Source organism: Balaenoptera ricei, chromosome 2 (genome assembly GCF_028023285.1).
Source record: "Balaenoptera ricei isolate mBalRic1 chromosome 2, mBalRic1.hap2, whole genome shotgun sequence".
Taxonomy (NCBI): Eukaryota; Metazoa; Chordata; class Mammalia; order Artiodactyla; family Balaenopteridae; genus Balaenoptera; species Balaenoptera ricei.
This window is the reverse complement of record NC_082640.1, coordinates 10333304-10351288: the sequence shown is the minus strand read 5'-3', so window position 1 is coordinate 10351288 and position 17985 is coordinate 10333304. Positions and strand designations below refer to the sequence as shown.

The 17985-nt window shown below is 52.5% G+C and overlaps 1 protein-coding gene across 1 annotated transcript in view; it reads left to right on the top strand.

Annotated features, from left to right (window-relative positions):
• Positions 1-17726, top strand: part of GAD2 (glutamate decarboxylase 2) — a 70773-nt gene extending 53047 nt beyond the window's left edge. The window contains exons 13-16 of the mRNA XM_059915292.1: positions 136-285; positions 6465-6572; positions 6876-6965; positions 17553-17726. Of these exons, the coding sequence (XP_059771275.1) occupies positions 136-285; positions 6465-6572; positions 6876-6965; positions 17553-17726 (522 nt within the window). The remainder of the gene's footprint in view (positions 1-135; positions 286-6464; positions 6573-6875; positions 6966-17552) is intronic.
• Positions 17727-17985: the final 259 nt, after the last annotated feature.

Genomic DNA, 17985 nt, shown 5'->3' with positions numbered 1-17985 from the left:
ATTTGATTCTTTCTCCAGAATATTCAGTGCCTCTTTCTTTTATTTTTTTTTCTTAATAATTTCCATCACAATGTAAGTCTAATAGAATACCTAATAAAGTCAGTAGAGTTTCCTAAGTTTTCTCTTCTCTTCTAGGGATTGATGCAGAGTTGCAACCAGATGCATGCCTCCTACCTCTTTCAGCAAGATAAACACTACGACCTGTCCTACGACACCGGAGATAAGGCCTTACAGTGCGGACGTCACGTTGATGTTTTTAAGCTCTGGCTAATGTGGAGAGCAAAGGTGAGCACGCCGGGATCGGCTGAATGTCGACTAAAAACGGACACTATATCTGGTGACCCTTATTATGACATGTTAAAAATTGATTTGCGAATTGAAAATTATTTACCCAAGATTAAGTTTCTTGAATCCTAGATCTAGTTATCTACACGGACAAGAATATAAGAAAACCCATTGAGTGTTTTCTTTCTTTTAAACCTAATCGCTTCTAATGCTCACTCATCTAGAAAACCAGTACATGTTGCTTTATACGGCAGAACCTCTGGATTCCTAAGAGGTGTTTCGTTGTCGGTCTTGTCCCAACTCTTGGTTTTTACCCAGTGATTGATCCTTTGGGCAGGTTAAATGCAGTCTTTTTGTTTGGAGAATAAAAAGGAAAAAGAAAAAACCCAGCACGATAGTTTATTTTTGACATTTTACAGGGTAACCTCTAGTTATAAAGCTTTTTTCAAAAACTCTGGAACTACTTAGTGACCTCTTTTGGTTCAGTTTCTCTATTTACCTCAGAATTTAACGGTAGATGATCACCCCTCTTTCAGAAATGGAACTCTGTAACTAATGGAGTGCGCCACTGCCTGGACCTAATTATAGCTTTCAAAGAGCATACGTGTGTGGTTAAATGTAAACAGGCTGGAAGGGTCAAAGATTCTATTTTTCATTTTGGCCAGATTCCTAACTTACATGTCACAAATCAGTGACTTTCCACCTGGTTTCATTAATCTCCCACAGGAGGCAATGGCCAGAGCCAGCGGGGACACTGGAAAAACCCAACCGCTAGAAAAATCCAACTGCTAAAAGAGTACGTGAGAGAAACCTGACAAAGGGAGAGATGAGAGGGAAGCTGGCATGCCCCGAGGTCCGGTGTGTTTGGGAAATGGTCCACAAATTTGTGGACCAGCTTTCTAAGTAGCTTACACAAAGAAGTAACAGGTTCAGCACCATAGGAACAAGCAAATAACTTGGTCTGCTGGATGAGACCACCGAATGGGTCCTTCCTCAGGTCTGTGTAAAGAGGTATGGACCACGTCCACAGTACCCGGTCCATATGCTGGTGTTTATAAAAGTGTTCAAAGCAAACTGAATTGACTCAAACAGTTCAGAGAGGCGGATGGCTAACAAGAAAAAGAGGGGGCTTGGGAGTGAAGCAGTGCAGTCAACAACTATTTTATGGAATCTTCTTTAACCCATCCTGGAAAAGGGCAGTTTAACTAGAAAGACTGTCTTAAAGACTATGATATGAACATATGCCTTTTGCTTAATACACAAATAACTCTTAGATGGTTTCCGGGGTTGGCTAGACTACATGGTCTTCAAACAAGCCTCCATAAGGGTGTTTGCCCCGGCTGAGTTTTCTCTAAGTATTGCTAAGATTCAGGCAGCTACCTGGAGTGAGGCCCAAGGTGAGTTACTGCCCCATAAAGATGGGTGATGAGTGAGGTCAAATCCCTTGAGCTGGGCAGGGGACCCCTTCCCTTTCCTCTTTTGAAAGTTGAGAGCCTGACAAGGATAGGTATCTGGTCCCCACCGCCCAAGACAAGACTCATTCTGTAGGCAATAACACTTTCATTTGGCAAAAATAAATCAATCGAGAACGTAGATTATTGGTGTACTCTCAGGCTGTTTTAAAACGAGCAGGTTTTTCATTTCATTGATTGGTGGGAATTGTAAAACGACAAAGGTAAACATCAGCTGGTACGTTGAAGAAAGCTTGGTCTCTAAACATTGTTCAGTATCACTCTTTTTGTCTCTAGTTCCCCTGGTGTTTTTATTAAAATGGTGATCATTAGCTATATTTATAAAAAAATGTTTCTGACACTGTTCATCGGTTCCCTGCTGCTCCTTTTCCGTCGGAAACCTCCCTGCCAGTGTGGTGCAGCCGGCTGGTTCTCAGAGAAATCACTCGGAGGGCATCAGGTGTGAATTAAACAGCAGGACCAAATGAAGCTTGAAATAAAGGCAGAGGATCCAGTTTCTAAAGGGCTGAAATACAGGCACCAGAAGAGGGGATAAAAAGAGAGAGAGAGAAAGAAAAAAATCACAGTGGTTGCGTAACTTATGGACACATTTTTTTTTTTGCATTGAAAAATAGTTTAATATTATACGTTATCATCATCCAGAATTTAAAATATTTTAAAGTAATTATTTCATGTACATCATGTTTGTGTAAAGGAATAATTCATTTTCTAACATTCATATATAAGGTGTGAACAAAAATGAAGACACACTGATAACGCTTTGTAATTAATGAAAGTCAACACATTATTTATGCTTAAAATGCAGAAATAGATGACAGTGAAGAATTACAAGTGAGAATTTGAGTTACTTAGAAGACATGGACACATATTTTTTTAATTCCTTACACAAACCCTTAAGTATCTAGACAGCTAAACGGCAAAAACGTCCATTGGCTTTCAACTTAAAGCTGCATTTTTAAAAAATGAAATGATAATAATTATTAAAGTAATAAGCTCAGCCCTACAATCCAGATCAAGGATGAGGATAATTACCCTCCAACACCCCTAACTCTGTAGTATTGCCAGACAGGGCAGAAGAAGTACCCACTCCTAACTCTGTAGTAATGCTGGACAGGGCAGGAGAAGTACCCACTCCTAAGGAGAGCCATGAGAGAGTTGGCCGTGTCATTCTATTTTGCATCTGCCATAGCAGGACAGTAAGTCCTCTACATACGAACCTTCAAGTTGCAAACTTTTGAAGATGCGAATGTGCGTTCATACGTCCAATCATGTAAGTTAGTTCACGTGTCTGGTGTACACTGTCACGTGCGTGCATCCTCTACAAGTGGTTGTGCTTTTGTGTACTTTACTGTGCAGTACGATTTTCTGTGTTTGTTTCTTATGTATTATTTGTGTTAAAAGTATTATAAACCTTTTACAGTACAGTACTATATAGCCGATTGTGTTAGTTGGGTACCTAGGCTAACCTTGTTGGACTTATGGACAAATTGGACTTATGAACGCACTCTCGGAACAGAACTTGTTCGTTTCTAGGGGACTTGCTGTAATGAGGAGGAAGAGGAGGAATGTGGCATTAATCAGCAAACCCTCTGTTATCAGATACACCTGCAGAATACCGTGTTCCAGTGAATCCGCATTTTCTCCTTAGTTAGATAAACCACATGAAAAATAGTGACCTAAGTATAAATTACAATTCTTTCACCTGTTAATAGCAAATGGAGCTAAATGCACTGAAGACGGCCATCATGTTAAATCCAAGACAATTTGATTGGAGCAGATTAATGCAAAAAAAAAAATATTGAGCCTCTTGATGTGGGATGCTAGGTGTTCTGGATGGTGGTATGATTTGTAAGCCTTGCACTGGCAAAGACACTGTGTCTGCCCTCAACTCTGTTCTTATTGGGTAGACCGTTTATTTTGTCTGAATTTTATTAGAGAATCCTAGGACTTGATTATTTTTCATCTTGACAAATTTCCTCAGTGGTTAAAACTCACGGGTAGACATAAAAAAAAAGCCCAAAAAACCTTTAAAGGAGTCCTCTTTTTCAGGCCTGCAGTGATGGCTTAATATGTAACTATTGAGTTTTTACCGTAAATTTTTGTGTTTGTATATGATTATGCAAATTGGCAGATTTCCTTATAGTTTTCTATGAGTGGCCTCTGTAATTAAAATGTAGATAACAGGGGTTGGCAAATGGCTGAGGGAAAAAAATAACAGGAGAAAACTATTAAGGAGAAATGGATGTCTGGCACTCTTTGCTGAGTGACTGAGTGTCCCTTTCTCTCTAAAATATTAATTTATTTTAATAAGTGGACACTGAGCATCTGTTATTGCGCCTGGTGCTGAGTGGGACCGGGGGACTTCAGTTCTCCAGGCAGGAAAGAGAAGTGCTCCAATGACCATCACAAAAGGCAGAATACAACTGGTTATGAAGGAAACACAGACACACCTTGAAGAGTTAAAGAATGGAGAGTCCAGCCCTAGTTTGAGAGCCAAGAACGATTTATCAAGAGGCAATCTTCAAGATGGGTCGTGAACAGGATGGTAGAATAACTAGGCTTTTGACCAGCAGAGCTGGGAAATGAACATCCCAGGAGGAAGGTCAGGCAGGGGCTAAAGGGTGTATTTCGGGCTGGTAGAGAGTCTCAGTTGACTGAAGGAAAATTAGGGTGCTACCATCCAGATGAGAGGTGAGAGGGCCTGAGTGGGTGCGTCTAAACCCATGCTGGGTGTGTGTGGGTGAGGGATAAGACAAGACGTCTTTCTCCCAAAGCTCCATCACTGTAGCCTGCTGCTGGGACCCTGCCTTCCACCCACAAGTGCTCCTGTGAAGCTTCAGCTTCCGTCACAGCGACTCAGGTCACGGCGATGTGACGCCCGATAAGGTTTTATATGTGTCTTTGTCATTCTCGTAAGAAGAGCTGTGTGCTATATAATGATTCAACAAGCATTTGATAAACGAATGAATTTTGGAGAATCTCCTAAAAACCTGCAAAACCTTGAAAATAAAATATAGATCTTATTCCCGTAAATACCCCGTTTGAAAGGAGGAGCCCCAGGCATCCAAGGGCACATCAGAGCTCCTGTGTCACTCCCCCTGCACCTCTTTAGCCTTCGCCTGAGGGGGGCAGTCAGATTACTGCTGAGCGTCTCCAGAGTGAGCGCCCAGACTAGCAAAGGCTGGAGGACGCCCATCCCGTCCGTGGTAACCCCACTCCCTTTGCAATACAATCACACTCATCTTCAGAGCGTTCATTTCACCTTGCTGCGTCTCGGTGTGGGAAATCAGACAGGCACTGTCATTCCCATGTGACCAGAGAGGTTAGCCAAGGCCACATGGTTGGACAAGGTCAGAGTCATACTGGTCCTGGACATATCCTGGATCAGGTGCATGCGAGATGAAATCCACCTCTAGGCTGGTCCAAAGGATCCAGTTTGGAGAACAATAAACTCCCCTCCCTCTTACCTAAGGTCCATCCCAAGTGGACCCAAACTGCCAGGTCGGTCCAAACCAATCCTAAATCCTTGGCAACCACAGACTCATGGAGTGCAGGGGTGCTGGCCCGAACGCTCAGGCATCAGCTGGGTCCTTGGAGTCAACAGGGACCAGTCAGCAAGGGTGGCGGTCTCCAAAGAAATGAATTTCTGAACCCATCAGACCTCTTGAATGCAGCTCGTTCTTAAACACGTTTCAGAGGTTACAAGTCACTGGCTCTGCCAGATCCCCCCTGTAGCTGGGACGATGAGACTTTGTTAACAGGAAAGTGGGCCCATTTTATCTGTATTACAGTTGCTTCCTCTAGATGCCAGGTTGGATTAGTCGCTGGTAGGCCTGTTCTGAGTTCCTGGGATGAGCATTAGCTGCTTCTCTAAGCTTCCCCTGAGCGCTCCATCAATACCAAAGGAGTTAGGAGTAAAGCCGTGCTGAGAAGTAACTCCCTAGTGTGTCCTGTTGTCAGTTAAATAGTTCTTGTCCAAGGCTGTTGTGTTGTTTTTCCCAAGTCCAGATCCTGGGCTTCCAAGAGCTGGAAACTGAAAGACCTCTGTGATAATGTTCACCCATTACAGACGGCTGAGCCGTTTATCCCCAAAGGAGAAATCTAATAAGCTTTGCAAAATGACGAGCTAACAAAGCATCTGTGTGCCCCTCAAGAGACTGTCATTCGTTTGTCCAACAGATATTCATTGAGCACCTACCCTATTTGCTCTATAATGGGGGGCACACTGGTGAACAAAAGTGGGGTCTGGAAATGACAAATTCACCTGACGGGCAGGGACGAAGCAGGCATCCTGGGGGTGGGGTGTGTCTCTGATGATGCTTCTTACCCACAAGGAAAGAATAGCCAGCCCTCCGGTCGTTAATGACTTCCGTAATTACTCCTCTGAGCGGCAGAGGCAAATTTTCCCCTCGAGTAATCAAAATAATTGCCTGGGGAATGGAGGCTCGGAAAGAAAGGGATTGTGCCACCGAGAGCGGTGATGTTGAAAGGGAACAAAAGCACCTGACGGGGAGAGCATTAAAGGAGAAATAATTGCCAGAAAAGCCTCGAGTAACACAGTCTTATGTCAGGAAAGTGCCGGCGCAGAGCTGAGACCGAAGGGGCAGAAAGGCCACCAGTGTCCAGAGAGATTTGTCTCCGTATCTCACCTGAGAGCTCGCCCACCTTTCTCAGCCTGCTAAGCTTTCTTCTTCTTCTCTCACTTAGGGGACCACCGGGTTTGAAGCACATATTGATAAGTGTTTGGAGCTGGCGGAGTATTTATACAATATCATCAAAAACCGAGCAGGTTATGAAATGGTGTTTGATGGAAAGGTATGTATTCTGATTTCTGCAATCCTCCAAAGTTTAGTCCATTCCAATTCTTATCACTAGTGTTTTTTGATGTTAAGAATGTACTGTCCAGGTAAGTGGGACCATTACAAAGGAGAAGCAGGGGTGAGAGGGTAAAAATCAAACTCACAAAAAATAACTGTATAATGGTGTGAAAATCAAAGGTGATTACAAATGTAAAAAGCAGGATTGTATCCGGAAGCTGCAGAATAGATTTGAAATGTCCTTGGAATTTTCAAACTTGCCAGTTTGGGCTGAGCGTGAATCTTACTTTCCTTTTCGTAGCCTCAGCACACAAATGTCTGCTTCTGGTATGTACCTCCGAGTTTGCGTGTTCTAGACAACAATGAAGAGAAAATGAGCCGCCTCTCTAAGGTAAGGACGCGAGCTCCTCTGATCTGTACCTCGGTGTATGTAACGGACCTTTCACGTGCATGTCATCCTTATGACAGATGTGTGTGTCTTTAGGAGAAATCCATCCTCAGCCTTAGTCAATTAAGCAATTCAGAATTAGAAATGAAAATATTAGAACACATAAAATATTAAGGTTAACTTTTGTTCGCTTGTGTCAGTAGTTTTTCAGAGTTTCAGAAAAGTTTCTTACTAAGTGTGAAACCCTTAAAATACAATGTCCAGGGACCAGTAAAATCTGCACACACACACGCACACACACACACACATGCACACACAATCCCAGAGGGAAAAACACTAAGGTGAAATAAATCATCTGCACTGTCCAATATGGTAGAATAGCTACATGTAGTTATTTAAATCTAAATCAATTAAAATAAAATTCAACTCAAAATTCACTTCTCAGTCACGTTAGACACATTTTAACTTGTGACTCGAGACTAATATGTCAGATTGTGCAGACAGAAAACATCTGTGTCGTTACATAAAGCTCTCTTGGTCAGTACTGACATAGACCCAAAATGGGAGGAAATGTGGAGTCTTCTGGGCCACAAGAGAAGTTAAATCCTGGACCTAACAAGGCAGCGGAATTACTCTTTGTGGTCTCTTGCCTGGTACAGGGCTCAGCATACAATAGGCACTCAAAAATGTTTGTTGAACTAACGTGCCATTTACATATTCCAGAATAGGGAAGGGAAACACACTTAGGAAACCTACTAGTGGATCACAGACGTCTTCCCAGTGCACACTTTGGCTTGAAGACAGATATATAGGTAACAGATGGTTATCACTAAAACGAGCCCAGCCACAGCTTCATGAGGGAGGGAAAGACGAGAATCTGGTTGGTGCATTTTCTGCTCCAGTCAGGGCAGTGAGTGCGCAGATGGCCCGCTGTCATTGAGGCAAAGTGGACGCAGAGGGCCCGGGGCACCACGGGCACGGGACCACCACGGGGACGGGACCACCACGGGGACGGGACCACCACGGGCACGGGACCACCACGGGGACGGGACCACCACGGGCACGGGACCACCACGGGGACGGGGCACCACGGGGACGGGACCACCACGGGGACGGGGCACCACGGGCACGGGACCACCACGGGGACGGGACCACCACGGGCACGGGACCACCACGGGGACGGGACCACCACGGGCACGGGACCACCACGGGGACGGGACCACCACGGGGACGGGACCACCACGGGGACGGGGCACCACGGGCACGGGACCACCACGGGGACGGGACCACCACAGGCACGGGACCACCACGGGGACGGGACCACCACGGGCACGGGACCACCACGGGGACGGGGCACCACGGGGACGGGACCACCACGGGGACGGGGCACCACGGGCACGGGACCACCACGGGGACGGGACCACCACGGGCACGGGACCACCACGGGGACGGGGCACCACGGGGACGGGACCACCACGGGGACGGGACCACCACGGGCATGGGACCACCACGGGGACGGGGCACCACGGGCACGGGACCACCACGGGGACGGGACCACCACGGGCACGGGACCACCACGGGGATGGGACCACCACGGGGACGGGACCACCACGGGGACGGGGCACCACGGGCACGGGACCACCACAGGGACGGGACCACCACGGGCACGGGACCACCACGGGGACGGGGCACCACGGGGACGGGACCACCACGGGCACGGGACCACCACGGGGACGGGACCACCACGGGCACGGGACCACCACGGGGACGGGGCACCACGGGGACGGGACCACCACGGGGACGGGGCACCATGGGGACGGGGCACCACGGGCACGGGACCACCACGGGGACGGGGCACCACGGGGACGGGACCACCACGGGGACGGGGCACCACGGGCACGGGACCACCACGGGGACGGGACCACCACGGGCACGGGACCACCACGGGGACGGGGCACCACGGGGACGGGACCACCACGGGGACGGGGCACCACGGGCACGGGACCACCACGGGGACGGGACCACCACGGGCACGGGACCACCACGGGGACGGGGCACCACGGGGACGGGACCACCACGGGCACGGGACCACCACGGGGACGGGGCACCACGGGGACGGGACCACCACGGGGACGGGGCACCACGGGGACGGGACCACCACGGGGACGGGACCACCACGGGCACGGGACCACCACGGGGACGGGACCACCACGGGGACGGGGCACCACGGGCACGGGACCACCACGGGGACGGGACCACCACGGGCACGGGACCACCACGGGGACGGGGCACCACGGGGACGGGACCACCACGGGGACGGGGCACCACGGGCACGGGACCACCACGGGGACGGGACCACCACGGGCACGGGACCACCACGGGGACGGGACCACCACGGGCACGGGACCACCACGGGGACGGGGCACCACGGGGACGGGACCACCACGGGGACGGGGCACCACGGGCACGGGACCACCACGGGGACGGGACCACCACGGGCACGGGACCACCACGGGGACGGGGCACCACGGGGACGGGACCACCACGGGGACGGGGCACCACGGGCACGGGACCACCACGGGGACGGGACCACCACGGGCACGGGACCACCACGGGGACGGGACCACCACGGGCACGGGACCACCACGGGGACGGGACCACCACGGGCACGGGACCACCACGGGCACGGGACCACCACGGGGACGGGACCACCACGGGCACGGGACCACCACGGGGACGGGGCACCACAGGGACGGGACCACCACGGGGACGGGGCACCACGGGCACGGGACCACCACGGGGACGGGACCACCACGGGCACGGGACCACCACGGGGACGGGACCACCACGGGCACGGGACCACCACGGGGACGGGGCACCACGGGGACGGGACCACCACGGGGACGGGGCACCACGGGCACGGGACCACCACGGGGACGGGACCACCACGGGCACGGGACCACCACGGGGACGGGACCACCACGGGCACGGGACCACCACGGGGACGGGGCACCACGGGGACGGGACCACCACGGGGACGGGGCACCACGGGCACGGGACCACCACGGGGACGGGACCACCACGGGCACGGGACCACCATGGGGACGGGGCACCACGGGGACGGGACCACCACGGGGACGGGGCACCACGGGCACGGGACCACCACGGGGACGGGACCACCACGGGCACGGGACCACCACGGGGACGGGGCACCACGGGGACGGGACCACCACGGGCACGGGACCACCACGGGGACGGGGCACCACGGGGACGGGACCACCACGGGGACGGGGCACCACGGGCACGGGACCACCATGGGGACGGGACCACCACGGGCACGGGACCACCACGGGGACGGGGCACCACGGGGACGGGACCACCACGGGGACGGGGCACCATGGGCACGGGACCACCACGGGGACGGGACCACCACGGGCACGGGACCACCACGGGGACGGGGCACCACGGGGACGGGACCACCACGGGCACGGGACCACCACGGGGACGGGGCACCACGGGGACGGGACCACCACGGGAACGGGGCACCACGGGCACGGGACCACCACGGGGACGGGACCACCACGGGCACGGGACCACCACGGGCACGGGACCACCACGGGCACGGGACCACCACGGGGACGGGGCACCACGGGCACGGGACCACCACGGGGACGGGACCACCACGGGGACGGGGCACCACGGGCACGGGACCACCACGGGGACGGGACCACCACGGGGACGGGACCACCACGGGGACGGGGCACCACGGGGACGGGACCACCACGGGAACGGGGCACCACGGGGACGGGACCACCACGGGGACGGGACCACCACGGGGACGGGGCACCACGGGCACGGGACCACCACGGGGACGGGACCACCACGGGGACGGGGCACCACGGGCACGGGACCACCACGGGGACGGGACCACCACGGGGACGGGGCACCACGGGCACGGGACCACCACGGGGACGGGGCACCACGGGCACGGGACCACCACGGGCACGGGACCACCACGGGGACGGGACCACCACGGGGACGGGGCACCACGGGGACGGGACCACCACGGGGACGGGACCACCACGGGGACGGGGCACCACGGGGACGGGGCACCACGGGCACGGGACCACCACGGGCACGGGACCACCACGGGCACGGGACCACCACGGGGACGGGACCACCACGGGCACGGGACCACCACGTGGACGGGACCACCACGGGCACGGGACCACCACGGGCACGGGACCACCATGGGGACGGGGCACCACGGGCACGGGACCACCACGGGGACGGGACCACCACGGGGACGGGGCACCACGGGCACGGGACCACCACGGGGACGGGACCACCACGGGGACGGGACCACCACGGGGACGGGGCACCACGGGGACGGGACCACCACGGGGACGGGGCACCACGGGGACGGGACCACCACGGGGACGGGACCACCACGGGGACGGGGCACCACGGGCACGGGACCACCACGGGGACGGGACCACCACGGGGACGGGGCACCACGGGCACGGGACCACCACGGGGATGGGACCACCTCGGGGACGGGACCACCACGGGGACGGGGCACCACGGGCACGGGACCACCACGGGGACGGGACCACCACGGGGACGGGACCACCACGGGGACGGGGCACCACGGGGACGGGACCACCACGGGGACGGGGCACCACGGGGACGGGACCACCACGGGGACGGGACCACCACGGGGACGGGGCACCACGGGCACGGGACCACCACGGGGACGGGACCACCACGGGGACGGGGCACCACGGGCACGGGACCACCACGGGGACGGGACCACCACGGGGACGGGGCACCACGGGCACGGGACCACCACGGGGACGGGGCACCACGGGCACGGGACCACCACTGGCACGGGACCACCACGGGGACGGGACCACCACGGGGACGGGGCACCACGGGGACGGGACCACCACGGGGACGGGACCACCACGGGGACGGGGCACCACGGGGACGGGGCACCACGGGCACGGGACCACCACGGGCACGGGACCACCACGGGGACGGGACCACCACGGGCACGGGACCACCACGGGGACGGGGCACCACGGGGACGGGACCACCACGGGCACGGGACCACCACGGGGACGGGACCACCACGGGGACGGGGCACCACGGGGACGGGGCACCACGGGCACGGGACCACCACGGGGACGGGACCACCACGGGGACGGGACCACCACGGGGACGGGGCACCACGGGGACGGGGCACCACGGGCACGGGACCACCACGGGGACGGGACCACCACGGGCACGGGACCACCACGGGGACGGGACCACCACGGGCACGGGACCACCACGGGGACGGGGCACCACGGGGACGGGACCACCACGGGCACGGGACCACCACGGGGACGGGGCACCACGGGCACGGGACCACCACGGGGACGGGGCACCACGGGGACGGGACCACCACGGGGACGGGGCACCACGGGGACGGGACCACCACGGGGACGGGACCACCACGGGCACGGGACCACCACGGGGACGGGGCACCACGGGGATGGGGCACCACGGGGACGGGACCACCACGGGGACGGGACCACCACGGGGACGGGGCACCACGGGCACGGGACCACCACGGGCACGGGACCACCACGGGGACGGGACCACCACGGGCACGGGACCACCACGGGGACGGGACCACCACGGGCACGGGACCACCACGGGGACGGGACCACCACGGGCACGGGACCACCACGGGGACGGGGCACCACGGGGACGGTACCACCACGGGGACGGGACCACCACGGGCACGGGGCACCACGGGGACGGGACCACCACGGGGACGGGACCACCACGGGGACGGGGCACCACGGGCACGGGACCACCACGGGGACGGGACCACCACGGGGACGGGACCACCACGGGGACGGGGCACCACGGGGACGGGACCACCACGGGGACGGGGCCACCACGGGGACGGGGCACCACGGGCACGGGACCACCACGGGGACGGGGCACCACGGGCACGGGACCACCACGGGCACGGGACCACCACGGGGACGGGACCACCACGGGGACGGGACCACCACGGGGACGGGACCACCACGGGGACGGGGCACCACGGGCACGGGACCACCACGGGGACGGGGCACCACGGGCACGGGACCACCACGGGCACGGGACCACCACGGGGACGGGACCACCACGGGGACGGGGCACCACGGGGACGGGACCACCACGGGGACGGGGCACCACGGGTACGGGACCACCACGGGGACGGGACCACCACGGGGACGGGGCACCACGGGCACGGGACCACCACGGGGACGGGACCACCACGGGGACGGGGCACCACGGGCACGGGACCACCACGGGGACGGGACCACCACGGGGACGGGACCACCACGGGGACGGGGCACCACGGGCACGGGACCACCACGGGGACGGGACCACCACGGGGACGGGACCACCACGGGGACGGGGCACCACGGGGACGGGACCACCACGGGGACGGGGCACCACGGGGACGGGGCACCACGGGGACGGGACCACCACGGGGACGGGACCACCACGGGGACGGGGCACCACGGGCATGGGACCACCACGGGCACGGGACCACCACGGGGACGGGACCACATACAAACGCATTAGACCAAGGCAGGAGGCAAGGAGATGTCCTGCAGGTGCTCATCAGACAGGAGTCCCGGGCGGCATACAGAAAGTCCCCTACATACGAGCCTTCAAGTTGTGAACTTTCAAAGATGCGAACGTGCATTCCATCAGTGTCAGGCGTGAGTGAAATTGCCGCTTGCCCTCCGTCTCCTATTGCTAATGGTCCGTCAGCTCTGCCATCTCCCACCTCCTCTCCCTCCTCCAGTCAGTAACTCTTCTTGCCCGCTCACTCGATGCCAGCCCCTGGATGCCAGCTGTTGTACTGTACTACTGTACTTTTCAAGGCACTGTACTGTAAGATTAAAAATGTTTTCTTTATTTTTTGTGTTTGTTTTTTATGTATTATTTGTATGAAAAGTATTATTAACCTATTACAGTACAGTACTATATAGCTGATTGTGTTAGTTGGGTACCTAGGCTAACCTTGTTGGACTTATGAACAAACTGGACTTACAAACACGCTCTCGGAATGGCACTCGGTCGTATGTAGGGGACTTACTGTGTTGGTCACCTCTTGTGTTTCTGGTTCTTTTTCTTCTTCATCATCTTCTTGAATTTTAATTTTTATTGTATTTGATCATTATCTGCATTTCTTCTATCAGCTTTTATACTCCTATGCTGACTGATGGCCTTTCAGACCTTTCAGAAGGTCAACAGTGGATTTAAAAGTACATTGGTAAGGAGAGACAAGATAGGGGTAGGGAAGTAAGAAGTACTAAGTACAAGGATATATTTTACAGCACAGGGAATAGAGCCAATATTTTATAATAACTATAAATGGAGTATAACCTTTAAAAATTGTGAATCACTGAAACATATAATATTATAAATCAACTATACCTCAATAAAAATACTAATAAACAATAATAAAACTTTATAGAAAGTATTACAAAAAGTACATTGGTAAAGAAGTAGATTGGCCTCATATATAAAGTGACTTTTTTAAAGCCTATGTTATTAAATGTAATGGGAAATTTAATTGGTGAGATTTTAATGTTTTCAAATATCTTATTTATGGTTATTCTGCTTTTTGATTTTTCAAAATTCCTCTCAGCCTTCCAAGATGTAAAAACAAAAAGGTTTTGTAACACATAGTGAGAAATACATTTCTATGATATCTTTGTGAGATTATTTCACGATGCTTTAATCTGAGCCCTCTTTGGAGTAAACAAATGTGGATTTAAATTATGGAAGAGTTCCCTGGTTATTATTTTCTAAAGGATTGAAAAAACTAATGGCACAAAGGATAAAATGGTACCCTAAAACTCTTAAGGCATCCCCAAAGAGCTCTTGTTGATTGAGCCTTCAGTGAATTCTTCAACATGCAGCCCCTTTTTTCCTAACTGACTTTCTTTATTCAGCAAAACCAAGAATGTGACCCCCAAAAAAGAGTCTAGAAAAAAATTAAAATGCTATATACTCATCAGAATAGTCAGAATCTTATTTCCTTCTTAACTTGCAATTAGTGATTATGCAATGAAGTAGATGTTCCATGTTCCTGCTAATTTTAATTCGTCAGCATTTTCTGGAAGCAACCAAAAGCCATATGTATTTAGATGGCTGTGATTTCTGCCAACCCAGCTAGCTTTAGGAACCAGGGGGTTTCAGTCTTACTTTCTGCCAAAATCTGTTTGGGATGATGGCTGTTACCGTCAGTCTTTTGACCTCTGATCTGCATTTATTTCAAAAATGTGTGTTGAATGTCCTTAATAATTAATCCCATTCCTATGTATTCTTACTTGGATTGCCTATGAAAATGAAATCAGAGTTTAATTCACTGAGTAAAGCATTATCATTGTTTTATCAGTGCTAAAGAGCAAGCATGATTTATTGCACAAATAAAACTAAGGAACAGTTATGTGATTTTTTCCCTTAAATTCCTGCAGACACATGGATTTGGAATTCTTTTTCTAATCTGGGATTTCTCTTCCCAGGAACACACTGACTTGCCATGCCTCACAGCACAAAGTGATACATTTCATGTCCTTAGGCTAAAATATTCTAGTAGATCCATTTTCAGAACTTAATCCCAGTCTTGAAATATTTAAATTCTTTTTTATATTTATTCCCCGGCATGAGCCTGATGCCCTGCATACATCGTTAATCCTTTGGGTGAAAGAGGATCAACCCAACAGAAACATTCCTCTTTGCATTACCTCCTTGTGGAATAAGGAAGGAGCAGAAAGGGATGTAAGAACGTGTTCGTCTAGAATCAGAAAATCCCAGTGTTGGAATCATCATCCACATTCATTTTCAGATGAGGAAACTAGGTTCAGGATGTGAAGGGAAGGTGAAATGAACATGAAGGTCAAGTCTGGCTTTGGCTTTGGCTTTCATAACTAACAAATAATTGGTCCTGATGGGGAACCATGTTGCTTTTTCACACTGAGTTCTTTGAGGATTAAAACCTCATTGCAAACCAATGATTATGTAAGTGTTGATATTCAAAAGTCACATGTTTATAACACCATTCTATTTGAATCTATCCTTCATTTAAAATGAATACAACTGTGATAGAAGGCACAGTTCCCATATTGAACTGAGTTGCTGACTATGAACATCTAACATAAGTCTAAAGCTTCCCTGACATCTACATTCCTGGTTAGGTATTTGCAGCAACGAACCTAAAAGATCAATGTTATATTTACAGACTCCAGTGGTGAAATATGTGGACAGATCCTGCATACAGTTGGACATAATTTAAAATGTATGCCTCGTCCTTGGAGCTGTTCCTTTTATGCCACTCTTTACAGTCAGTAAGGACTCAGGGAGCCCTCCATGTGCACACAGTGCTGTCCTGATAAAAGAAGTGAAGGACACTGTCCCTGCCTTCCAGGAGCTTACAGTTGAAGTACAAAGATGAAGTGTATTTTCTTATAACTGAGGGGATGATAGGAAATAGAATATAGACAGAATCTATGGATAAGGATCATGTACTTACAACTTAGAGAAAATATGCTAATGGACTGCAGAAGTCAGGAAGGGCTTCCTAGTGGGTGTAGGACTGTGGTGGAGCCTTGGAGTCTGCATAGGATACAAACTGGCAGTGAAAAGGAATTCTAAGCAAAGAGAACAAGTGTGACATGGTGAGACTGAGGACCAGTGTGAAGGGGTAAAACTATGTGTGCTATATCCAAGGGATATTGAATAAGTAGGTCTTGTCAGAGCTGCAGATTCATTTGGGTGGGCACTGGATGAGCCCTCAGAGATGGTGACAAAAGGCATTTGTGCTGAACTGGAGTTTGAACTTAAATTCATACACAATAGAGGACCAAGGGCTGTAATCATCCATCTGGCATAAATGTGGTAAAATCTTGCCTGTGATCTGATTCTGTAATGTTAAATCCTTGTGGGTGCAGCTGTTTGCCTCAGCTGATTCTTCATGATTATTAGGTAATATATTTCAAAACATCTTATAAACTGAGTTAATGCAAAAGGAGAATAAAAAGAAACTAGGAAGCTTTAGGGTCTCAAGAAAGAAAATAGCTTTAGGATCTCAAAAGTCTGCTTATTTTCACACATCACTTGATAGTCAGCCTTACATCTTGGTAACCAGTCTGTGAACCATGTCTTACTTCCAATGAGGGGGGAAAAAACCCGTCCCCCAAATGTTGTATTGCCAAATTCTTTAGCCTTGGAACCAACATCAGATTCTTCCTGGTCTCCCAAAACACTAAGTAGAAAGTCAAGGTGTCAAGCTCCTGATGATAGCCTACCACTGATTATTCCTTTTAGCACCTTTGAGATCTTGAAGGTATTAAACTGCTCCAGCCCTCTGATCCCAAGAAAAGTGAGAGGCAATTCCTTCAAGGGATGACAAATATGGTTCTGATTGTTCAGTTAAAAACTAAAAATGCTACTTGGTTTTGGGTTCTTTCATGAAAGGAAGAGTCCCTGGGAGAAACAGTCACCGTTGTGGTCTGGTCTCTTTCACAGGTGGCTCCAGTGATTAAAGCCAGAATGATGGAGTATGGGACCACAATGGTGAGCTACCAGCCCTTGGGAGACAAGGTCAATTTCTTCCGCATGGTAATCTCAAACCCTGCAGCAACTCACCAAGACATTGACTTCCTGATTGAAGAAATAGAACGCCTTGGACAAGATTTATAATAACCTAGCTCACTAAGCTGTTTCAGTTCTCTAGGTAGACAATTAAGTTGTCACACACTGTGTAAATGTATTTGTAGTTTGTTCCAAAGTAAATCTATTTCTATATTGTGGTGTCAAAGTAGAGTACAGTTTAAAAATCAAAAACAAACATTGCTCCTTTTAAAAATCCTTTCTTAAGTTTAGAATACCTCTCTAATAATTAGTGACAAAAGGCTGTGTTCTAATCAATAAGGAAAAGCTTAAAATTGTTACAAATACT